This window comes from Malus domestica, chromosome 05, assembly GCF_042453785.1.
Source record: "Malus domestica chromosome 05, GDT2T_hap1".
Taxonomy (NCBI): Eukaryota; Viridiplantae; Streptophyta; class Magnoliopsida; order Rosales; family Rosaceae; genus Malus; species Malus domestica.
In genome coordinates, this window is record NC_091665.1 from 10507537 (window position 1) to 10525009 (window position 17473).

Sequence of the window (17473 nt, forward strand, 5' to 3'; positions counted from 1 at the left end):
AATCCAATAATCCCCTTGTTGTAAGTTGCACACTTCCGCAGCCATGGTGTTTAGTGCTGCCAACAATTCGACCTGAATTTTTCTCCCAATCTTGTCTTCCACCGCTGAGGCGAGGTGAGCCAAAGCATCTGCATGACTATTTGTCGCTCGAGGAATTTGGGTGATTTGGTAGTGGAAGTGCTTGAGCAACAATTGTGTTTGTGCCAGATATACTGCCATGAAGCTATCCTTAGCGTCAAAGTTGTTTGTGACCTGGTTAACCACCAATTGGGAGTCACTGAAGATATCAATTCGTTTAAGCCTAAGGTGTTTGGCCAAACGTAAGGGCTTCATATTCAGCCTCATTGTTCGACACCTTGAATTTAAAACGAAAAAGCATACTTCATCGCCACTTTGTCAGGGGTCATAAGGATTAGTCCTGCTCCACAACCCTGTTGGTTGGACGAGCCATCAACATATAGACTCCATGTTGGGGCTGTTGGTTTTATTTTCTAAGCTTTCGAGGGTAATGAAACTACTTTTTTAGGCGTAGAAACAATGTCAACAGGATATGTGAAGTCAGCGATGAAGTATGCCACTGTTTGGCTCTTCTCAACTGGCTTTGGTTGGTAGGAGATGTCAAACTCATATAATGTTATCGCCCATTTAATCATTCGCCCGGAAGTGTCAGGACTTTGGAGTATCTGTCGAAGATGATGATTGGTAAGCACGTGATAGAGTGTGCTTGGAAGTAAGGGCGAGGTTTTTTAGCAGACATGACCAATGCTAGAGCCAATTTCTCAATGTTGGAGTATCGTGTCTCCGTATCTTGTAAGGCCTTGCTAGTGTAGTAGACAGGTCGTTCGACATTACCATCATTTCGAATGAGAACGGAACTTACTGCTGAAGTCGATACCGACAGATAGATAATGAGAGTGTCACCAACCTCAGGTTTGGAGAGCAGAGGGGCTTTGCTCATGTAGTCTTTGAGGTTTTTAAATGCCTCAGCACATTCATCAGTCCATGTAATGTATTTCTTACTTCCCTTAAGTTCTTTGAAGAAAGGAGCACATCTGTCTATGATCTTAGAGATGAACCTAGTTAAGGCTGCCACCTTACCAGTAAGGTTTTGGATGTCTTTTGAAGTTACCAGTTCCTTCATGTCAAGGATTGCTTTGATCTTTTCGGGATTGGCCTTGATGCCTCGTTGGCTTATCATGAAGTCTAAGAATTTGCCAGAGCTTACGCCGAAGGCACATTTGTTGGGGTTTAACCTCATTCGATACCTCTTCAAAATGGTGAAAGTTTCAGATAGGTTGGTGATGTGTTGGTCAGCATGTTTGCTCTTGACTAGCATATCATCAAGGTAAACTTCCATGCTCTTCCCGATCTGTTCGGCGAACATTGAATTGACCAATCTCTGATAAGTTGCTTCTGCATTCTTTAGGCCGAAGGGCATGACTTTATAGCAATATAGTCCCCTGTCAGTAGTGAAGGCTGTGTGTTCTTGGTCCGAAAGGTTCATGAGGATTTGGTTGTATCCTGAGTAAACATCCATGAAGCTCAGAAGCTCACACCCTGCCGTAGAGTCTATAAGTCTGTCTATGAGAGGAAGAAGAAAGCTATCCTTCGGGCATCCTTTGTTTAGGTCGATGTAATCGACACACATTCTCCACAAGACCTTTTAGAGCAAGAGACTTTCCTTGGTCGGATTCTTCTTAATAAGGACAACATTTGCTACCCACGTTGGATAATTGACTTTGCGGACGAAGCATATGCCTTTGAGTTTTTCAACTTTTGCCTTCATTGCCTCGTACCGTTCAGCGTCATAAAATCTTCGCTTCTGTCTCACTAGCTTGGCCTTGGGGTCAATACTTAAGCGATGACAGATGATATCGGGAGAGATACCTAGCGTGTCCTCGTATGACTAGGCGAAGACCTTAGTGTTCTCTTGCAAAAAAGATATCAATGCCAACCGAATAGGTGGTGACAAGGTGGTGCCAATCTTCACCATGTGATCCGGATAATCTTTTGAGATAAAGACCTTCTCCAACTCTTCAGCGGGTTGTGCTTGCTGGGTGAAAGAGTTATCTCAAGGATCGTCGAGTTGACTGTTGCCACTGTGAATATCCAAGTTGGCTTCATATGGGCTGGTCTTTATGACTTGGTCATGTATAGAAAGGGTTTTCTTGGGCACAAGCAGGTGCTGGTGCTTGACTGAAGTGTTGTAACATGATCATGCATTAAGTTGATCTCCTCTGATGTAACCATTGCCATAGGGGGTTGGAAATTTCATCAACAACATATGTGTGGATACCATGGCCTTGAGATCATTAATGCCTATGCGTCCGAAGATGACATTGTATGCCGTTGGGTAATCAACCACCAGGAAATTAGTGGTAATGGTAGCTGTGTAAGAGCCTGTACCAATGGTGAAAGGTAAGTGTATGCTCCCCAAAGGTTGCACGATATCACCAGAGAAGCTTATCAGAGGGGAAATCGAGCGATCGAGCAAGTGTTCAACTACATTAAATGCCTTGAAAGCTTCAGCAAACATGATATTGACCGAAGCCCCCGTGTCTACCAGGATTCGTCGTACTTCAAAGTTGGTCATGTGAGTGGGTCGTTGTAAAGGCAGATGATACCTCTTTCTTCCTTAGAGTAGAAACATATTGGATCCCAGTTAGGCTTTTGATACTTACCTCCCCTAATGTCTTCCACGTGAAACACTTGGTGGCCAGACCTTAAAGCTCATTCGCTATTTTTCATAGCCATGTTGGAAGATTTAGATATGGGTATGCCACCACTTATGGAATATATCACATTCACCTGGCGTTGTTTACGGTTACCCCTTGGATGGTGAATGAGGAATTGATCATTTTTTCCTTCACGTGCCAAAGCTTCAATATGATCACAAAGGGTGATACATTTCTCGCCGTCATGGCCGTTATGCTCGTGGTAACAGTAAAACGTGCCCGTGTTCTTCATGGTTGTAATCTGGGTGCCTCGGCTTTGGCTTCGGTATCAGGTGTGCTATGCTGAGGTAAATGGCCACGCATGTGGCGTTCAAAGGTGTGTATGCCTCATACCTCGGGGTAAGGGCTGTCCTGACACGTGTTTGACCCACCGTGTTGACTGCCTAGGGTTGGGGATTATCATGGCGATACCCTTGGTTATCGCGGTATTGTCCTTACTCCTTTTACTAAAATGAGACTGGTGAGGATGGAAATCTTTCCTTTTTCCCTGAGATTGATATGTCTGTTGACTTGGCAAAGTATTAAGTAAGGCAGGGGGAGGCACCGTTGCTGATTGGAAGGTCGAGGTCTTCTCATTTGGTTGGATCTGGCTTTCACTCCCTACTTGCTGATAAGGGGTAGCTGTGGGGGGTTTCCCTTGATATGTCTTTGGCTCGGCGGAGGCATGGTTGTAAGCCTATGTCATCACCTCAGAGTAAGTCTTCCAGGTGCTAGCATTGATCATGTACTTGAAGAAACAATCACGTAGGCCTGCCATGAAGGCGTTGAGGGCGGTCTTGTCATCTGCCTCAGCACAGCGAGAATACTCATGGTTGAAACGACCGGCATACTCTCGTAGTAACTCACCCAGCTTCTGGCGAATAGTGTACAAGTCATCTGCAGAATACAAGCAATCGGTCTGGAAGATGGGTTGAGAGACAAATAGTTTCCTCAGTTCCTCAAATGAGTCTACTATCAGGTGGAAGACGGTAATACCAGTTTAGAGCTCCGCCAGAGAGGGTGGAGGGGAAGAGAAGACATCGCTCTTCGTCGGTATGCATCTGATATGCCATGGTGGACTCAAAGAGGTTAAGGTGTTTAATTGGGTCCTCTCTTCCAGTATAGAGTTGTAAACCAAGCTTTTGTTTTGTCTTCGCTTGAAGGGGGGTGTCGAGGATCCTCTTTGTGAGAGGACCAGGCCTAGGTTGGTTCCAGTCAGGTATCTCAGCCTAACATTTGGCCTTCAACTTGTTTACTTCCTCAAGGAGCTGTAGGACAAGGGGGTCCTGAGTGGAGTCATGTACCACTGGGATTTTCTTTCGTAAGTCTCTATCGCCTCTTGGAAGTAGGAAAGTTTGTGCAAGGGTGTGTGATTTTTCCTTGGACTCGCCGTACTGACTTCTAGGGCGAGTCTGTCAAAATATCTCAGAGTCTCATGTACCTTTATGTTCTTCTAGGACCTGTCGTTCCTTCCCTAGATTGGCAGCTGGCCTAGGTCGTGGGAGGGGACCGAGTCTTTCAGAAACCCTTGGGTCATTGATCTTCGAGCATATGTGGAGGGGATTCTCTCGATGTTGCTTTAGGAAGTCTCGGCAGTCACGATAAACAGCTTTCGATCCTTCCAACCTTTCTGCAAGGAGGTGTCTTCCTCCACTTCTCCTGCTTCGGGTTGAAGCAATTAGGTTGAGAGAAGTCTCATGTTGATCAATGTTTTAATGATTAGCTCGCTCCTCATCAGGGATACCCATGTCGAAGGAAGGTGACCCTCCGTGTTGGGGGGCACCCAAATGATGGTTAATGTCCACAGGGGCAACGAGCTCGCGTGTTTGAGTACGCCTAGTTTCGTGGAGCGTCTCAAAGAGCTTTTCATACTGCTTCTGGAGGACCTTATTCTTCATTGCTATCTTGTTGTTCTAAGCTTCTAGGTCATCGAATTTAGCTTGAAGAGCAATCATCTTTCCTTCATTCTTTCGTTGCTTCGCACTAGGTGCAAGAGGGGTGTCATTCTGTGTGCTGTGGCTTCCTTTGCTCCCCATGTTGGAGAGGGATGCCTGGTCAAAAGAGAGTGTACAAATGGTGGAAACCAGCTTGACAAAGCTGAAGAGAGTGGGAATAAGTGTCGTTCCCACAGACGGCACCAAATGTTGATGCATAAAATCAATGAAGACTTTGGTACAACAGAAAGTGTTAAGTTTGTGACCTTCGCTAGATTGCTCCGATCACTAGTGTGGATAAGTATGTAAATGGATAGAGACAGGGAAGCAAACACAAGATGTACGTGGTTCACCCAGATTGGCTACGTCAACGGAGTATATGAGTTCTCATTAATTGTGAAGGATTTACACAAGTACATAGGTTCAAGCTCTCCTTTAGTGAGTAAAAGTGAATGATTTAGTACAAATGACATTAGGAAATATTGTGAGAGAATGATCTCCATTTATAGAAAAAAGTTTCTAGTTTCATTCTAACATTGACATGTGTCGTGTTGTGATTGGCTTCTAATATTGACACGTGTTGCGCTATGATTGGCTTCTGATGTCGACACATGTCGCGTTGTGATTGACCTCCTAGTTGGAGGGAAACTCTTTTGGGTCCTTGACAGTATAACGTTGACTGGTGCTTAATAGTTTCGAGATTGGTCAAGTATGGTACAAACAGTTTTAATACTTAAGTTGTTGTAGTTTTAATATTTAAGATGTTGTAATCTTTAGTATTTAAGTTGTTGTAGTTTTAATATTTAAGATGTTGTATTTCAATTAAGTTGTGATCTTCGAATTAATGTCTAAGTTGTTAACCAATAACCAATAAGTTAGAGAACAAACTTAATTCAATTGTTGAATTAATGTCTAAGTTGTTGTAGTTTTAATATGTAATATAATTCAATTAACCAATAAGTTAAAGAACAAACTTAAAAATAATAAATTATCGAGAGGCTAAAATATAGTTATTTCGGTTGGATATGGTAAATAAATATAGCCTCACATTGTTTATTTAAAAATAATTTTTTGTAGGACTACAATTTTGGACGGGGCTATATTTAGCCCTTTCGGTTGGAGATGACCTTAACCCACTTCACCACTCTTTTAGAGTAAATAATATTATTTGTTAAAAAAAAAATTAGGAGAATGAGTTTCAGAGGGTAAATTCATAAGTTCAAAAAAACAAAAGAAAAAAAGAAAAGAAAAAGGAGCTGGGCATTTAGGTCTATTGGACTACGATCCTTGATCCACCAATTGATTGATGTCCCTCAAACCCATCTAAGTTGAGCCCAAAAAACAAAGAAAAAGGCCCATCCAAGCCACCTATATTTATGGCGGGAAAATTATCACATCTTCGCGCCAAAATCCTACCCGCCAAACAAAGTGAACACTCTCTGCTGCCCAAACTCAACCATCCAAACCCCAACGCTCTCCCCCCCTCTCTCTCTCTGGACATGGCTTCCGATTCTTCTCCGGCGGACTTCAACAATGGTAAGCCCCTTCCTTCTTCTCTATTTCTCTCGAAATTCTCTTGTTTTCATGTGTCCGTAAATCTCAAATTCATTTTCCTTTTTATTTTTTTTTTAATATTTTGATGTCAAATTTCAACAGGGCCTTCTTCTCCTGATGACTTCTTATCGAGCCCAATCGGCAACACCTTCTCCTCTCCGGTGGACGCCACCCACCGCAGTCGGCGTCGATCCATTACCCCCTTGGAATTTGACACCCCGCGGGCGCAGCGGTCCCGGTTCGCCGCATCCGAAACAACACCAACGGGCACACACCGCACCAACGGCCATAGTGCTGGCGCTGCCCCGACCCCCTCCTCCACTGACGGTGATGTCCCACCATCTTCTGAAGGCGGCGATGGGTACGGTGTGGACGAGGACCGACCCACATTTGTCTGGGGCACGAACATCAGCGTGAACGATGTTAAGGTGGCGATTGTTAGGTTTTTAAAGAATTTTCGGGATGAGTCGCAGTGGAATACGGAGAGTGAGTACCTTACAGAAGGGAAGTACATTGAGGCCATCAAGAGAGTTGTTGAGACGGAAGATGATTCGCTTGATGTTGATGCACGCAATGTGTTTGATTATGATTCCGACTTGTATGCGAAGATGGTCAGGTACCCACTCGAGGTTCTTGCGATTTTCGATATTGTTTTGATGGAAATGCTGCCCATCATAAACCCGTTGTTCGAAAAGCACATCCAAACTCGGATTTATAATCTCAAAACATCCACCTCGATGAGAAATCTCAACCCATCTGGTTAGTTTTCAACAACTGCTTGTGTTTGCAATCCAATTTTCTCTTTTTGCTTTTGGGTTTTTGTTTGTTGCTGATCAATGTAATGTGTGTATGGAAATATGGACTGACTTGAGTATATATATTACTAGACATTGAGAGGATGGTTTCGTTGAAGGGAATGATTATTCGGTCTAGTTCAATAATACCTGAGATAAGGGAAGCAATATTTAGATGCCTTGTGTGTGGCTACTACTCCGACCCACTTCCTGTAGAGAAAGGTAACCTTGTTCAGATCACATGTTTATTTGCTTAGATTTGATTTAGATTGATTTCTCTATTGTATGCTGAATTTTTGAGTGCTATCAGGGCGAATATCGGAGCCTACAATATGTTTGAAGGAAGAGTGTCAAGCCAGGAATTCCATGACACTGGTTCATAATCGATGCAGGTAATCAAGGGCGACTATCTTTCGTTAAGTTGTTTAAATGTTTGTTCTGTGTAATTTCACCTTTTGCATCTCCAGGTGCCTCCTTTCTTTTTGCAGTTTTTGTTAAACAACCGATGCACTTGAGATATATTTGATTTTATAGTTTTAATGGAACATGGACTCCTATATAAAAATGGGATTTTGAATGCTAACAAATAAAAGATTGACACTGAAATAAAAATTTCAAGAGACACAATTGTTTTTAAACTGAAGCAAAGTTCTACAGATTGTGTTAGTCATGATTGTGGCTGAAATGGGCAAAAATCAAATCTAAAGCCTTTGTCCTATAGGTTTAGACTTCGGAACAAGTGAGTTTAGAAAACATTACGACTATATTCTATAAAATACAACTGAAAGGCGAGATAATGTGGAACAATACTTGTGAAATAAACTGATTTGAGAAAGTGACCTTTACAGTTTGAAGTTAGAGTTTTACAAAGAAATCACTTTAATGGGACCTACTTTTTCAATCAGATTTACAGATAAACAGATTGTGAGGCTCCAGGAGACTCCTGATGAGATCCCTGAAGGAGGGACACCACATACAGTGAGCTTGTTGATGCATGACAAACTGGTTGATGCTGGAAAGCCAGGAGACAGAATTGAGGTAAGTCCATATTGTACCCCTTTGTGTGACCCTAAGATACCTATCATATTTCTTTATCTTGAATGTGTTCCTTTCCAATAGGTTACTGGGATATACAGGGCAATGACTGTTAGAGTTGGACCGACACAGAGAACTGTAAAATCATTGTTCAAGGCATGTTTCTATCTTATTTTTTTTCTGTGAAATTTCAAGATCTTCACATTACGGTGGTCTGGACATAAATTTCCTCTTCATTTGATTGCAGACTTACATTGATTGTCTGCATATAAAGAAATCTGATAAGTCAAGAATGCTGGCGGAGGATCAAGTGGAAGTTGACACTTCCTTGGTTGGAAACTCAGAAGAGATTCTTTTTGATGAAAAAAAGGTAATCAATGTATACTTTCACTTGCAGTCGCATCAGACTTTGCTTGTATTGTCTGTATCAATCATATCCTTGCTGAAATTTCAGGTGGAACAATTGAAAGGGTTGGCAAAACAGCCAGATATATATGATCGATTAACAAGGTCTTTAGCACCAAACATCTGGGAATTAGATGACGTTAAAAAAGGCCTTCTTTGCCAGGTTCTTTAAATGCTTAAACTTTTTATTTTATGAGTGGTTTTGTTGATCATTTAAAAAAAAAAAAAGTTTTCTGTTTCATATTTTTAAAAATTGATTCTTATTTTAAATGGCCTAAATGCAGCTTTTTGGTGGGAATGCTTTGAAGCTACCATCTGGTGCTCGCTTCCGTGGTGATATTAATATTCTTCTTGTTGGTGATCCTGGAACCAGCAAGTCCCAGCTGCTCCAGTACATACACAAACTAGCTCCTCGCGGAATATACACTAGTGGAAGAGGGAGTTCCGCTGTTGGATTGACTGCTTATGTTGCGAAAGATCCTGAAACAGGGGAAACTGTATGTTTTTGTTTATAAAAAAAATTTATCTTATGGTATTTCATGAAAACACATGAAGTTAAGTGGAATCATTTTATGACTCTTCAGGTTTTAGAGAGTGGAGCCTTAGTTTTGAGCGATAGAGGCATTTGTTGCATTGACGAATTTGACAAAATGTCTGATAGTGCGAGGAGCATGCTACATGAGGTTGGTTATTTTTTCACCTTTTTCTCAAATACGTGCGAGGAATGTGCATTTTTTGAAATGCTTTTAAACTTCTCTTTTCATTTAAGTTTGGACATTTTGTCTTCAAAATCATGTCGAGTGATATGTGAAGATCCAGATTATATGCTTTCAAGTTTAATATGAGAGTTTGTAGATTCAAATTATATGCTTTAAAGTTGGACATTTTAATTTTTTGGCTAATCAGAGACACAAGAACAGTATGTTAGTATGCTAAGTGGCATTAAATATGTTGTGCTAGGATAGCACCAAACCTTTTAGAACCAACTCTTTTTAACCCACAAGAAATATATCAAATGAAATGCAAGAACAAAATATTAAAGACACCAAGATTTTAACGAGGTTCCTCAACAGTCAGTGTAACTGGAGTACGTCCTCAGAGCAGTAGGAGCTCACCCAATAATCCACTATCAACCAAATGGGAGTTTACAAAGTGTTGGCAATCTCACAACCCAAATAACCCAATACACCCAATAGCTCTCACACACCAAAGAAACAAATAGAGGAAGAAATATAATGAATAATTTCTTCTTTATACATATAGCTCAAAGCTATTACAACAACAACTACTTTGGTGGATGATTACTAACCAAATGAAGCAGCAACTTCTTCTTTCTTTTGGGCTCTCTACAACTCTCCTTGCTCTCGGCAGAAAATGAGCTCACTTACTGAAAATGAGCTCTTCCTTCCTTATTTCTTCTATCCGAAAAAAGCCTCATAATTATGGCTTTAAAAAAAAGCCACAAAACATGCCACAAAACATGCCACAAAACAAGGAAACATAATCATGTTGTCCTTTCTTTTCTTTATAATTTTTTATAGCCAAAAGTTGGCCACTTGGCCACATACTCCAACAATCTCCACCTTGGCCAAGTTCCGAAAAACGCCATGATAAGCCAACCAACACAATTAACACACAACATCACTCCTAAACACTAGCAAGAGAACAACTCATGCCGAGCCAAATGCTCCAAAACTCCTACTGCTCAACGCTTTCTTTATATAGGCAAAATATGAGCCAAGTTCAAGCAATGAACAAACTTGGCTACACCAACAACCTTAGTCAACATATCAGCGGGGTTGTCTTTAGTTGGAATCTTCTGGAGAATGATTTCCCCTTCACCAACAATTTCACGAACAAAGTGATAACGCACATCTATGTGCTTGGTCCTCGCATGATGAACCTGATACTTAGCCAAATAAATGGCACTCTGACTATCACAATGTACCTCCACCGGCTTCTGATCAACCCCCAAATCTCTAATCAGCCCATGTATCCAAATGGCCTTCTTTATAGCTTCAGCAACTGCCATATATTCAACCTCTGTAGTAGACAAGGCAACAGACGACTGCAAAATGGACCTCCAACAAACTGGCCCTTTAGCCATAGTAAACACATAGCCTGCAGTAGACTTCCTTCCATCCAGATCACCTGCATAATCTGAATCAACATAACCAACTGCAAAATGACCAATACCAGAGTCATCTCTCTCAAAATATAAACCAACATCTCAAGTACCATGTAGATACCTCAATATCCACTTAGCTGCTTGCCAATGCTCTTTACCTGGATTATGCATATATCGACTCACCATGCCAACTACATGAGCAATATCCGGTCTAGAGCATACCATTGCATACATCAAACTACCAACCAAATTTGCATATGGTATATTTTTCATTTGCAGCTTCTCTTTATCAGTTTTAGGACACTGTAGAGAACTCAATTTAAAATGAGGAGCCAAAGGGGTACTAACCGGTTTGGTTGAATCATGAACTCCAAACTTCCGAATCAACTTCTCAAGGTATTGTCTTTGATTCAAACTGACGAAACCCTTTGCTCTATCTCTAGTGATCTCCATGCCAAGGATCTTCTTCGCTTCACCAAGATCCTTCATCTCAAACTCATTCTTCATTTGCTTCTTCAGTTTCTCAATCTCTTCGACATTCTTTGAGGCAATCAACATATCATCAACATATATCAACAAATAAATGAAAGACCCATCTTGCAACTTCTTGAAGTACACACAATGATCATATTGACTTCTAGAATAATTTTGGCCTCTCATAAATTTATCAAACCTCAAATACCATTGCCTTGGAGATTGCTTCAAGCCATATAGTGATTTCTTCAATTTGCAAAACAAGTTCTCCTTCCCTTTCACTATATACCCATCCGGTTGACACATATAAATCTTTTCATTCAAATCATCATGTAGGAAAGCCGTCTTCACATCAAGTTGCACAAGCTCAAGATCATACTGTGCAACAAGAGCTAACATAATACGAATTGAGGAGTGCTTCACAACCGGAGAAAAGATTTCATTGTAGTCAATGCCCTCCTTTTGTGCATACCCTTTAGCAACTAATCTTGCTTTGAATCTCACATTGCTTTTCACATCAGCATCTTCCTTCTTGGCATACACCCATTTGCAACCAATAGCTTTCTTACCCTTAGGCAATTTAGCTAACTCCCAAGTCTTGTTCTTCAAGAGAGAATTCATCTCATCACCCATGGCATTGCACCACCTCTCCTTCTCCTCACTCTCAATGGCTTCCTCGAAATTGGATGGAATATCATCAATGATAATAGGAAGAGCAAAAGCAACATAGTCACTAAACCGAGCTGGCTTGGTAATTTGTCTCTTTCCTCTGTTCTTGGCAATAGACTCTTGAGGTGAAACTTGCTCTTCAACTTGAATAGAATCTTCAAGTTCAACTTCTTCAACATCCTCATGGTCTCCAACTTCTTCACTTGTAGTGGCTTCGACATCAGCGGAAATAGGATTTGAAGTACCAGAGGCAACTTTCTCAAGCTCCACCTGTTGGACATCTTTCACATTCTTCTCAGAGTCTTTGAACATACTTTCTTCATCAAATGTCACATCTCTGCTGATTACAAGTTTTTTCATCTCTGGGCACCACAACCTGTAACCTTTGACACCACTACTAAAACCAAGAAAGATAGCTTTTTTGGCTCTAAGATCAAGTTTATTTTCAGTCACATGAAAATAAGCAGGTGAACCAAAAATACGGATATAGTCATAATCAGAAGAAGGTTTTCCAGTCCATACCTCCATTGGTGTCTTACCCTGAACAGCAGCTGAGGGTAACCGGTTGATGATGTGACATGCATAATTAACTGCTTCTGCCCAAAATGACTTGCTTAAACCCGACTGAGACAACATACATCTAACCTTCTCAAGCAAGGTTCGATTCAATCTTTCTGCAACTCCATTTTGTTGTGGAGTTCCCCGAACACTAAAATGTCTCACAATTCCTTCCTCTTTGCAAACTTTATAGAAAGGGTCGGATGTGTATTCACCACCATTATCCGATCTCAAAATCTTAATCTTTCTCCCAGTCTGGTTCTCAACCATTTTCTTCCAACTCAAGAAAATGCTCAATACCTCACTCTTGTGCTTCATAGTGTAAACCCAAGACCTTCTTGAATAATCATTAACAAAGGTCACGAACCAATGTCTACCACTCAAAGATGGAGTCTTTGTAGGACCCCAAACATCCGAATGCACATAATCAAGAATGCCCTTCGTCTGATGTACAGCAGTACCAAACTTCACTCTAGTTTGCTTTCCCAAGACACAATGCTCGCAAAAATCAAGCTTACAAGTCGTGGCACCTTTTAGAAGACCTTGTTTCACAAGCCCTTGTAGAGCTTTCTCACCGGCATGGCCTAATCTCATATGCCATAGTCTAGTAGTATCTGAATCAGATGTGCCCATATTTTCAGAGACTACAGATGCTTCACCTGTCACAGTGCTTCCCTGCAATAAATACAAATGGCCACATCGAGGAGCTTTCATCACAACAAGTGCACCATAAGTAACTTTCAATGTCTGTCCATCTGAATGAAACTTGAAGCCCTTGGATTCCAAAGTACCCAAAGAAATAAGATTTTTCTTCAAATTCGGTACATACCGAACACCTGTCAACTTTTTAACCATGCCATCATGCAACTTCAACCGAACTGTACCAATCCCTTTTGTTGTGCAAGGATTGTCATCTCCCATGAACACAACTCCACCATCAAACTCTTTCAAGCTTGAAAACCAATCCTTGTGACGAGTCATATGATGAGTACAACCCGTATCCAACACCTACTTAGTAGCACAATCAAATGATGAGGAAGTGGTTAAAGCAAAATCAGAAAAATCTGTTTCAACCTCAGCAACATTAGCTTCAAAACTTTCTTTGCCTTTGGTCTTCAATTTAGGACAATCTTTCTTCCAATGGCCCTTATTACGACAAAAGGCACATTCATCCCTTTCCAAAGGTTTTCTACCTTTAGAGTTTCCTCTAGGTCGAGATTGTGATTTTTTCCTACTAGAAGATGATCTTCTCTCCGATGATCTACCTCTAACAAATAAAGCTTCAGAGGTACTATCATGATTTTTATCTCTATGCCTCATTTCATAATTCATCAAGGCATTTGACACATCTTCAAATTTCACAGTTTCTTTACCATGCATAATAGTGGTAACAAAATGCTCATAGGAGTCCGGCAATGAATTCAACAATATTAAGGCCTTATCTTCATCCTTAATATCCTCATCTAAATTTAACAAGTCGGCAATCAACTTATTAAAAGCATCAAGGTGTCTAATCATTTTTGTACCTTCTTTGTATTGGAAGCGGTAGAGCTTTTTCTTCAAGTGTAGCCGGTTCTCTGCACTCTTTGTCATATACTTGTCTTCCAATTTTTGCCACAACATACTTGCTAATGTCTCCCGCATCACAAAATACTTCCGAGTTTTTGCAAGGCACAACCGAATTGAAGAGCAAGCCCACAAATTTAATTTTTCCCATTCCGGCTTCGACATAGCTTCCGGCTTCTCTCCCAAAGCGGCAAGTAGATCTTGTTGAGCCAACACATCTTTGACCTCACATTGCCACATCCCGAAGTTGTTTGTGCCATCAAACTTTTCCACTTCGAACTTTGCATTTTGCACCGTAGTTCTTGCAAACCCGGAACTGCTTCCAAAAGGATTCTCATCTTGCCCGTCTGACATCTTTGGCAACTAGACAGTACCCAAGAGCAACCAGTGCTCTGATACCAATTGTTGTGCTAGGATAGCACCAAACCTTTGAGAACCAACTCTTTTACTTTTGGCTATAAAAAATTATAAAGAAAAGAAAGGACAACATGATTATGTTTCCTTGTTTTGTGGCATGTTTTGTGGCATGTTTTGTGGCTTTTTTTTTAAAGCCATAATTATGAGGCTTTTTTCGGATAGAAGAAATAAGGAAGGAAGAGCTCATTTTCAGTAAGTGATCTCATTTTCTGCCGAGAGCAAGGAGAGTTGTAGAGAGCCCAAAAGAAAGAAGAAGTTGCTGCTTCATTTGGTTAGTAATCATCCACCAAAGTAGTTGTTGTTGTAATAGCTTTGAGCTATATGTATAGAGAAGAAATTATTCATTATATTTCTTCCTCTATTTGTTTCTTTGGTGTGTGAGAGCTATTGGGTGTATTGGGTTATTTGGGTTGTGAGATTGCCAACACTTTGTAAACTCCCATTTGGTTGATAGTGGATTATTGGGTGAGCTCCTACTGCTCTGAGGACGTACTCCAGTTACACTGACTGTTGAGGAACCTCGTTAAAATCTTGGTGTCTTTAATATTTTGTTCTTGCATTTCATTTGATATATTTCCTGTGGGTTAAAAAGAGTTGGTTCTAAAAGGTTTGGTGCTATCCTAGCACAACAAAATATACTACTCAGTATATTATCAGGGACTGCATTCTAGTATTCCTTTGTGCGCAATGCAACTAAGTTCCCATTGATGTGGCTTTATTTCTAAATATACTCATACTCCTCCAGGTGATGGAACAGCAAACTGTTTCAATAGCTAAAGCAGGAATTATTGCTTCCCTTAATGCTAGGACTTCAGTCTTGGCTTGTGCAAATCCAAGTGGTTCACGCTATAACCCTCGCTTATCAGTAATTGACAACATACACCTTCCTCCTACCTTATTATCCAGGTGAGAAGATACACATGACATGCAGCTAGAACATTAAAAGGGTCTAAACTACGGCTTAATGATGGTTTTACCTACATTCGTCTAATTTAAAGACATTGTTTGTGAAGAATGTCAAACTGGTTTTTTCTTGCATATTTGGTGAAAGTTATCTATTGTGGAGTATTGTTGTTAACTTTTTGGTGTAAATAATGTCAAACTTCTACTCGAAAAAAGAATGTCAAACTTGTTTTCTTGCATAGTTTCTGCAAAGTCTTTATTGTTTATGATTTTGAGTTGCTCCTCTGATCATTAGTTTTTCTCAGGTTCGATCTGATCTACTTACTCCTTGACAAGGCTGATGAGCATACAGACAGACGCCTTGCAAAGCATATTGTTGCATTACACTTTGAGAATCCTGAGGTCTGGTGAATTATGAATTCTCTCATCCTAGTGCTATATTTTTTTGGTTAATATTTAAGGACTAATTTTAGCACATATCTTGTTTACTCCATGTCTCCAATTGCAGAGCGTACAGCAGGATGTCTTAGACATTGCTATGTTGACCGCATATGTGGGCTATGCCCGAAAGCATATTCACCCACAATTATCCGATGAGGCTGCTGAAGAGTTGACTAGAGGTTATGTTGAGTTGAGGAGGAGAGGAAATTTTCCAGGCAGTAGCAAAAAGGTAAATTTACATCAATCGTAGTACAAGGTACTCTTCATATATATTCTAGGTCCAGAAATTGTAGAAGAATGTTCACATAATATATAGTTATGCACTTTTGTGACAATATTTTCACATGACGTATCATTTTTCCCTATCAAGTGAAGATTCATTTTGAGATTTCTTTAATTCATCTCTTTCTTTGGTGCAAAATGTTTTTTCTCTTTATTTGCAGAATACATTGGTTGGTGCTTTTGACCTAGATCTCCAAATAAATTCGTCAATTCTTGCATCAATCGATGTGGTTTTATTTTCTTTAAATAAAAGGTAAAAAGCTGGGATGTCTATATCATATTCAATTAACTGATTATTTTGACAGGTGATAACAGCAACACCCAGGCAGATTGAGAGTTTGATACGACTTAGTGAAGCTCTAGCTCGCATCCGTTTCTCAGAATCGGTTAGCAAAGATTGCATTGTATCTTAGCAGTTCACATATATTTATCTGGAATAAAATCAATAAAGTTGCAATGCAGGTTGAGAAGCATGATGTTATTGAGGCATTTCGGCTTCTGGAAGTTGCAATGCAGCAATCGGCAACTGACCACTCCACAGGTATTTACAGCATTTGTGTCCACTTTTTTCTTAATTCTACTTTTCCTAATGACAAACTCAGCTTAACATCATGTTTTACTTGTGCTTTGTTCTTAAGGAACGATTGACATGGATCTTATCACCACTGGAATTTCAGCAAGTGAAAGAATGAGACGAGAAAGTCTGGTATCATCAGCTCGCAACATAATTATGGAGAAGATACAACTTGGGGGACCCTCAATGCGCTTGTTAGAGGTGTGCTTTATTTACAAGATGTGCAAACTAGACTCAGATAACTATCTTATAAATAACATCTTAATGTGTTTAATATGTCCTGCAGCTGCTGGAGGAGCTGAAGCAGCAGAGCTCTGGCGGTGAACTCCACCTCAACGATGTAAGTATATTCCTCTCTCTCTCTCTCTCTCTCTCTCTCTCATACAAACACAGAATTAGCATGCTGATGGCTATGGATTTGTTGGCATCTCAGCTGAGGACTGCAATTACGACACTAGCAAGTGAGGGATTTGTGGCTTTTGTTCACGGCGACAGTGTCAAAAGAATATGATGAGAAAGGAGACAGAGAAGAAATGGGTGACACTTGACATTGGTTTTTTTAGTTGCCACAGTTAAGTGAGACCTTAAAACAACTGGAGATGTATCACACCATATTCCAGGGTTGTTTTTGCAGGTGATTATTGTGCGTGTAAATTATTTTGGTAGTCTGTTTTCGTTGGTTGGTCAAGTGGTTTAGTTGAACTAACTACCTAATCAATATAACTCGTCCACGACAAGTGGTTCTTGTCGCCAACTAACTCGTGGTAGTTGTCTTCACGTAGTTGGTTAAAGTCTCGTGTTCACGAGCTGCGACAGTTGCTAGGTTCTTGACTTGAGAACAGAGGCAAGAAGAGAAGGCTTAAATCGATATTTCGCTAACTCCAAATGGCTTTACACAACCGCTTGAAGGCCAATCTAACGTTGGCATCCACGAATGCAATCAGCCGCCAATTTCATTTGGTAGATGAATTCACTAATGAATCCAAAGACCACTTAATGAAATGTCATTTAGTACTTTGGTCTAA

The 17473-nt window shown here is 40.5% G+C and overlaps 1 protein-coding gene across 2 annotated transcripts; it reads left to right on the forward strand.

Annotated features, from left to right (window-relative positions):
• Positions 1–6026: 6026 nt before the first annotated feature.
• LOC103445117 (DNA replication licensing factor MCM4) lies at positions 6027–17473 on the forward strand. Of its 2 annotated transcripts, XR_003771082.2 has the most exons (19): positions 6056–6184; positions 6305–6961; positions 7090–7218; positions 7307–7388; positions 7902–8034; positions 8116–8187; positions 8279–8401; positions 8486–8599; positions 8721–8933; positions 9021–9119; positions 14994–15154; positions 15457–15553; positions 15660–15821; positions 16180–16260; positions 16337–16415; positions 16513–16649; positions 16735–16788; positions 16882–17082; positions 17231–17473. XR_003771082.2 is itself a non-coding variant. In XM_008384096.4 (18 exons), exons 1-18 carry the CDS (start codon positions 6148–6150, stop codon positions 16957–16959), a joined length of 2508 nt encoding a protein of 835 aa, XP_008382318.3. In that variant the 5' UTR covers positions 6027–6147; the 3' UTR covers positions 16960–17206. The 2 variants fall into 2 exon arrangements, 1 of the variants encoding a protein (XP_008382318.3); XM_008384096.4 differs by lacking the exon at positions 17231–17473 and having other exon boundaries at positions 6027–6184; positions 16882–17206.

Coding starts and splice junctions, on each gene's coding strand:
- LOC103445117 (XM_008384096.4), top strand. CDS start 6,148: ATGGCTTCCGATTCTTCTCCGGCGGACTTCAACAATG. Junction 8,188..8,278: donor CTGTAAAATCATTGTTCAAG/GCATGTTTCTAT, acceptor ATTTGATTGCAG/ACTTACATTGATTGTCTGCA. Junction 16,650..16,734: donor CCTCAATGCGCTTGTTAGAG/GTGTGCTTTATT, acceptor TATGTCCTGCAG/CTGCTGGAGGAGCTGAAGCA.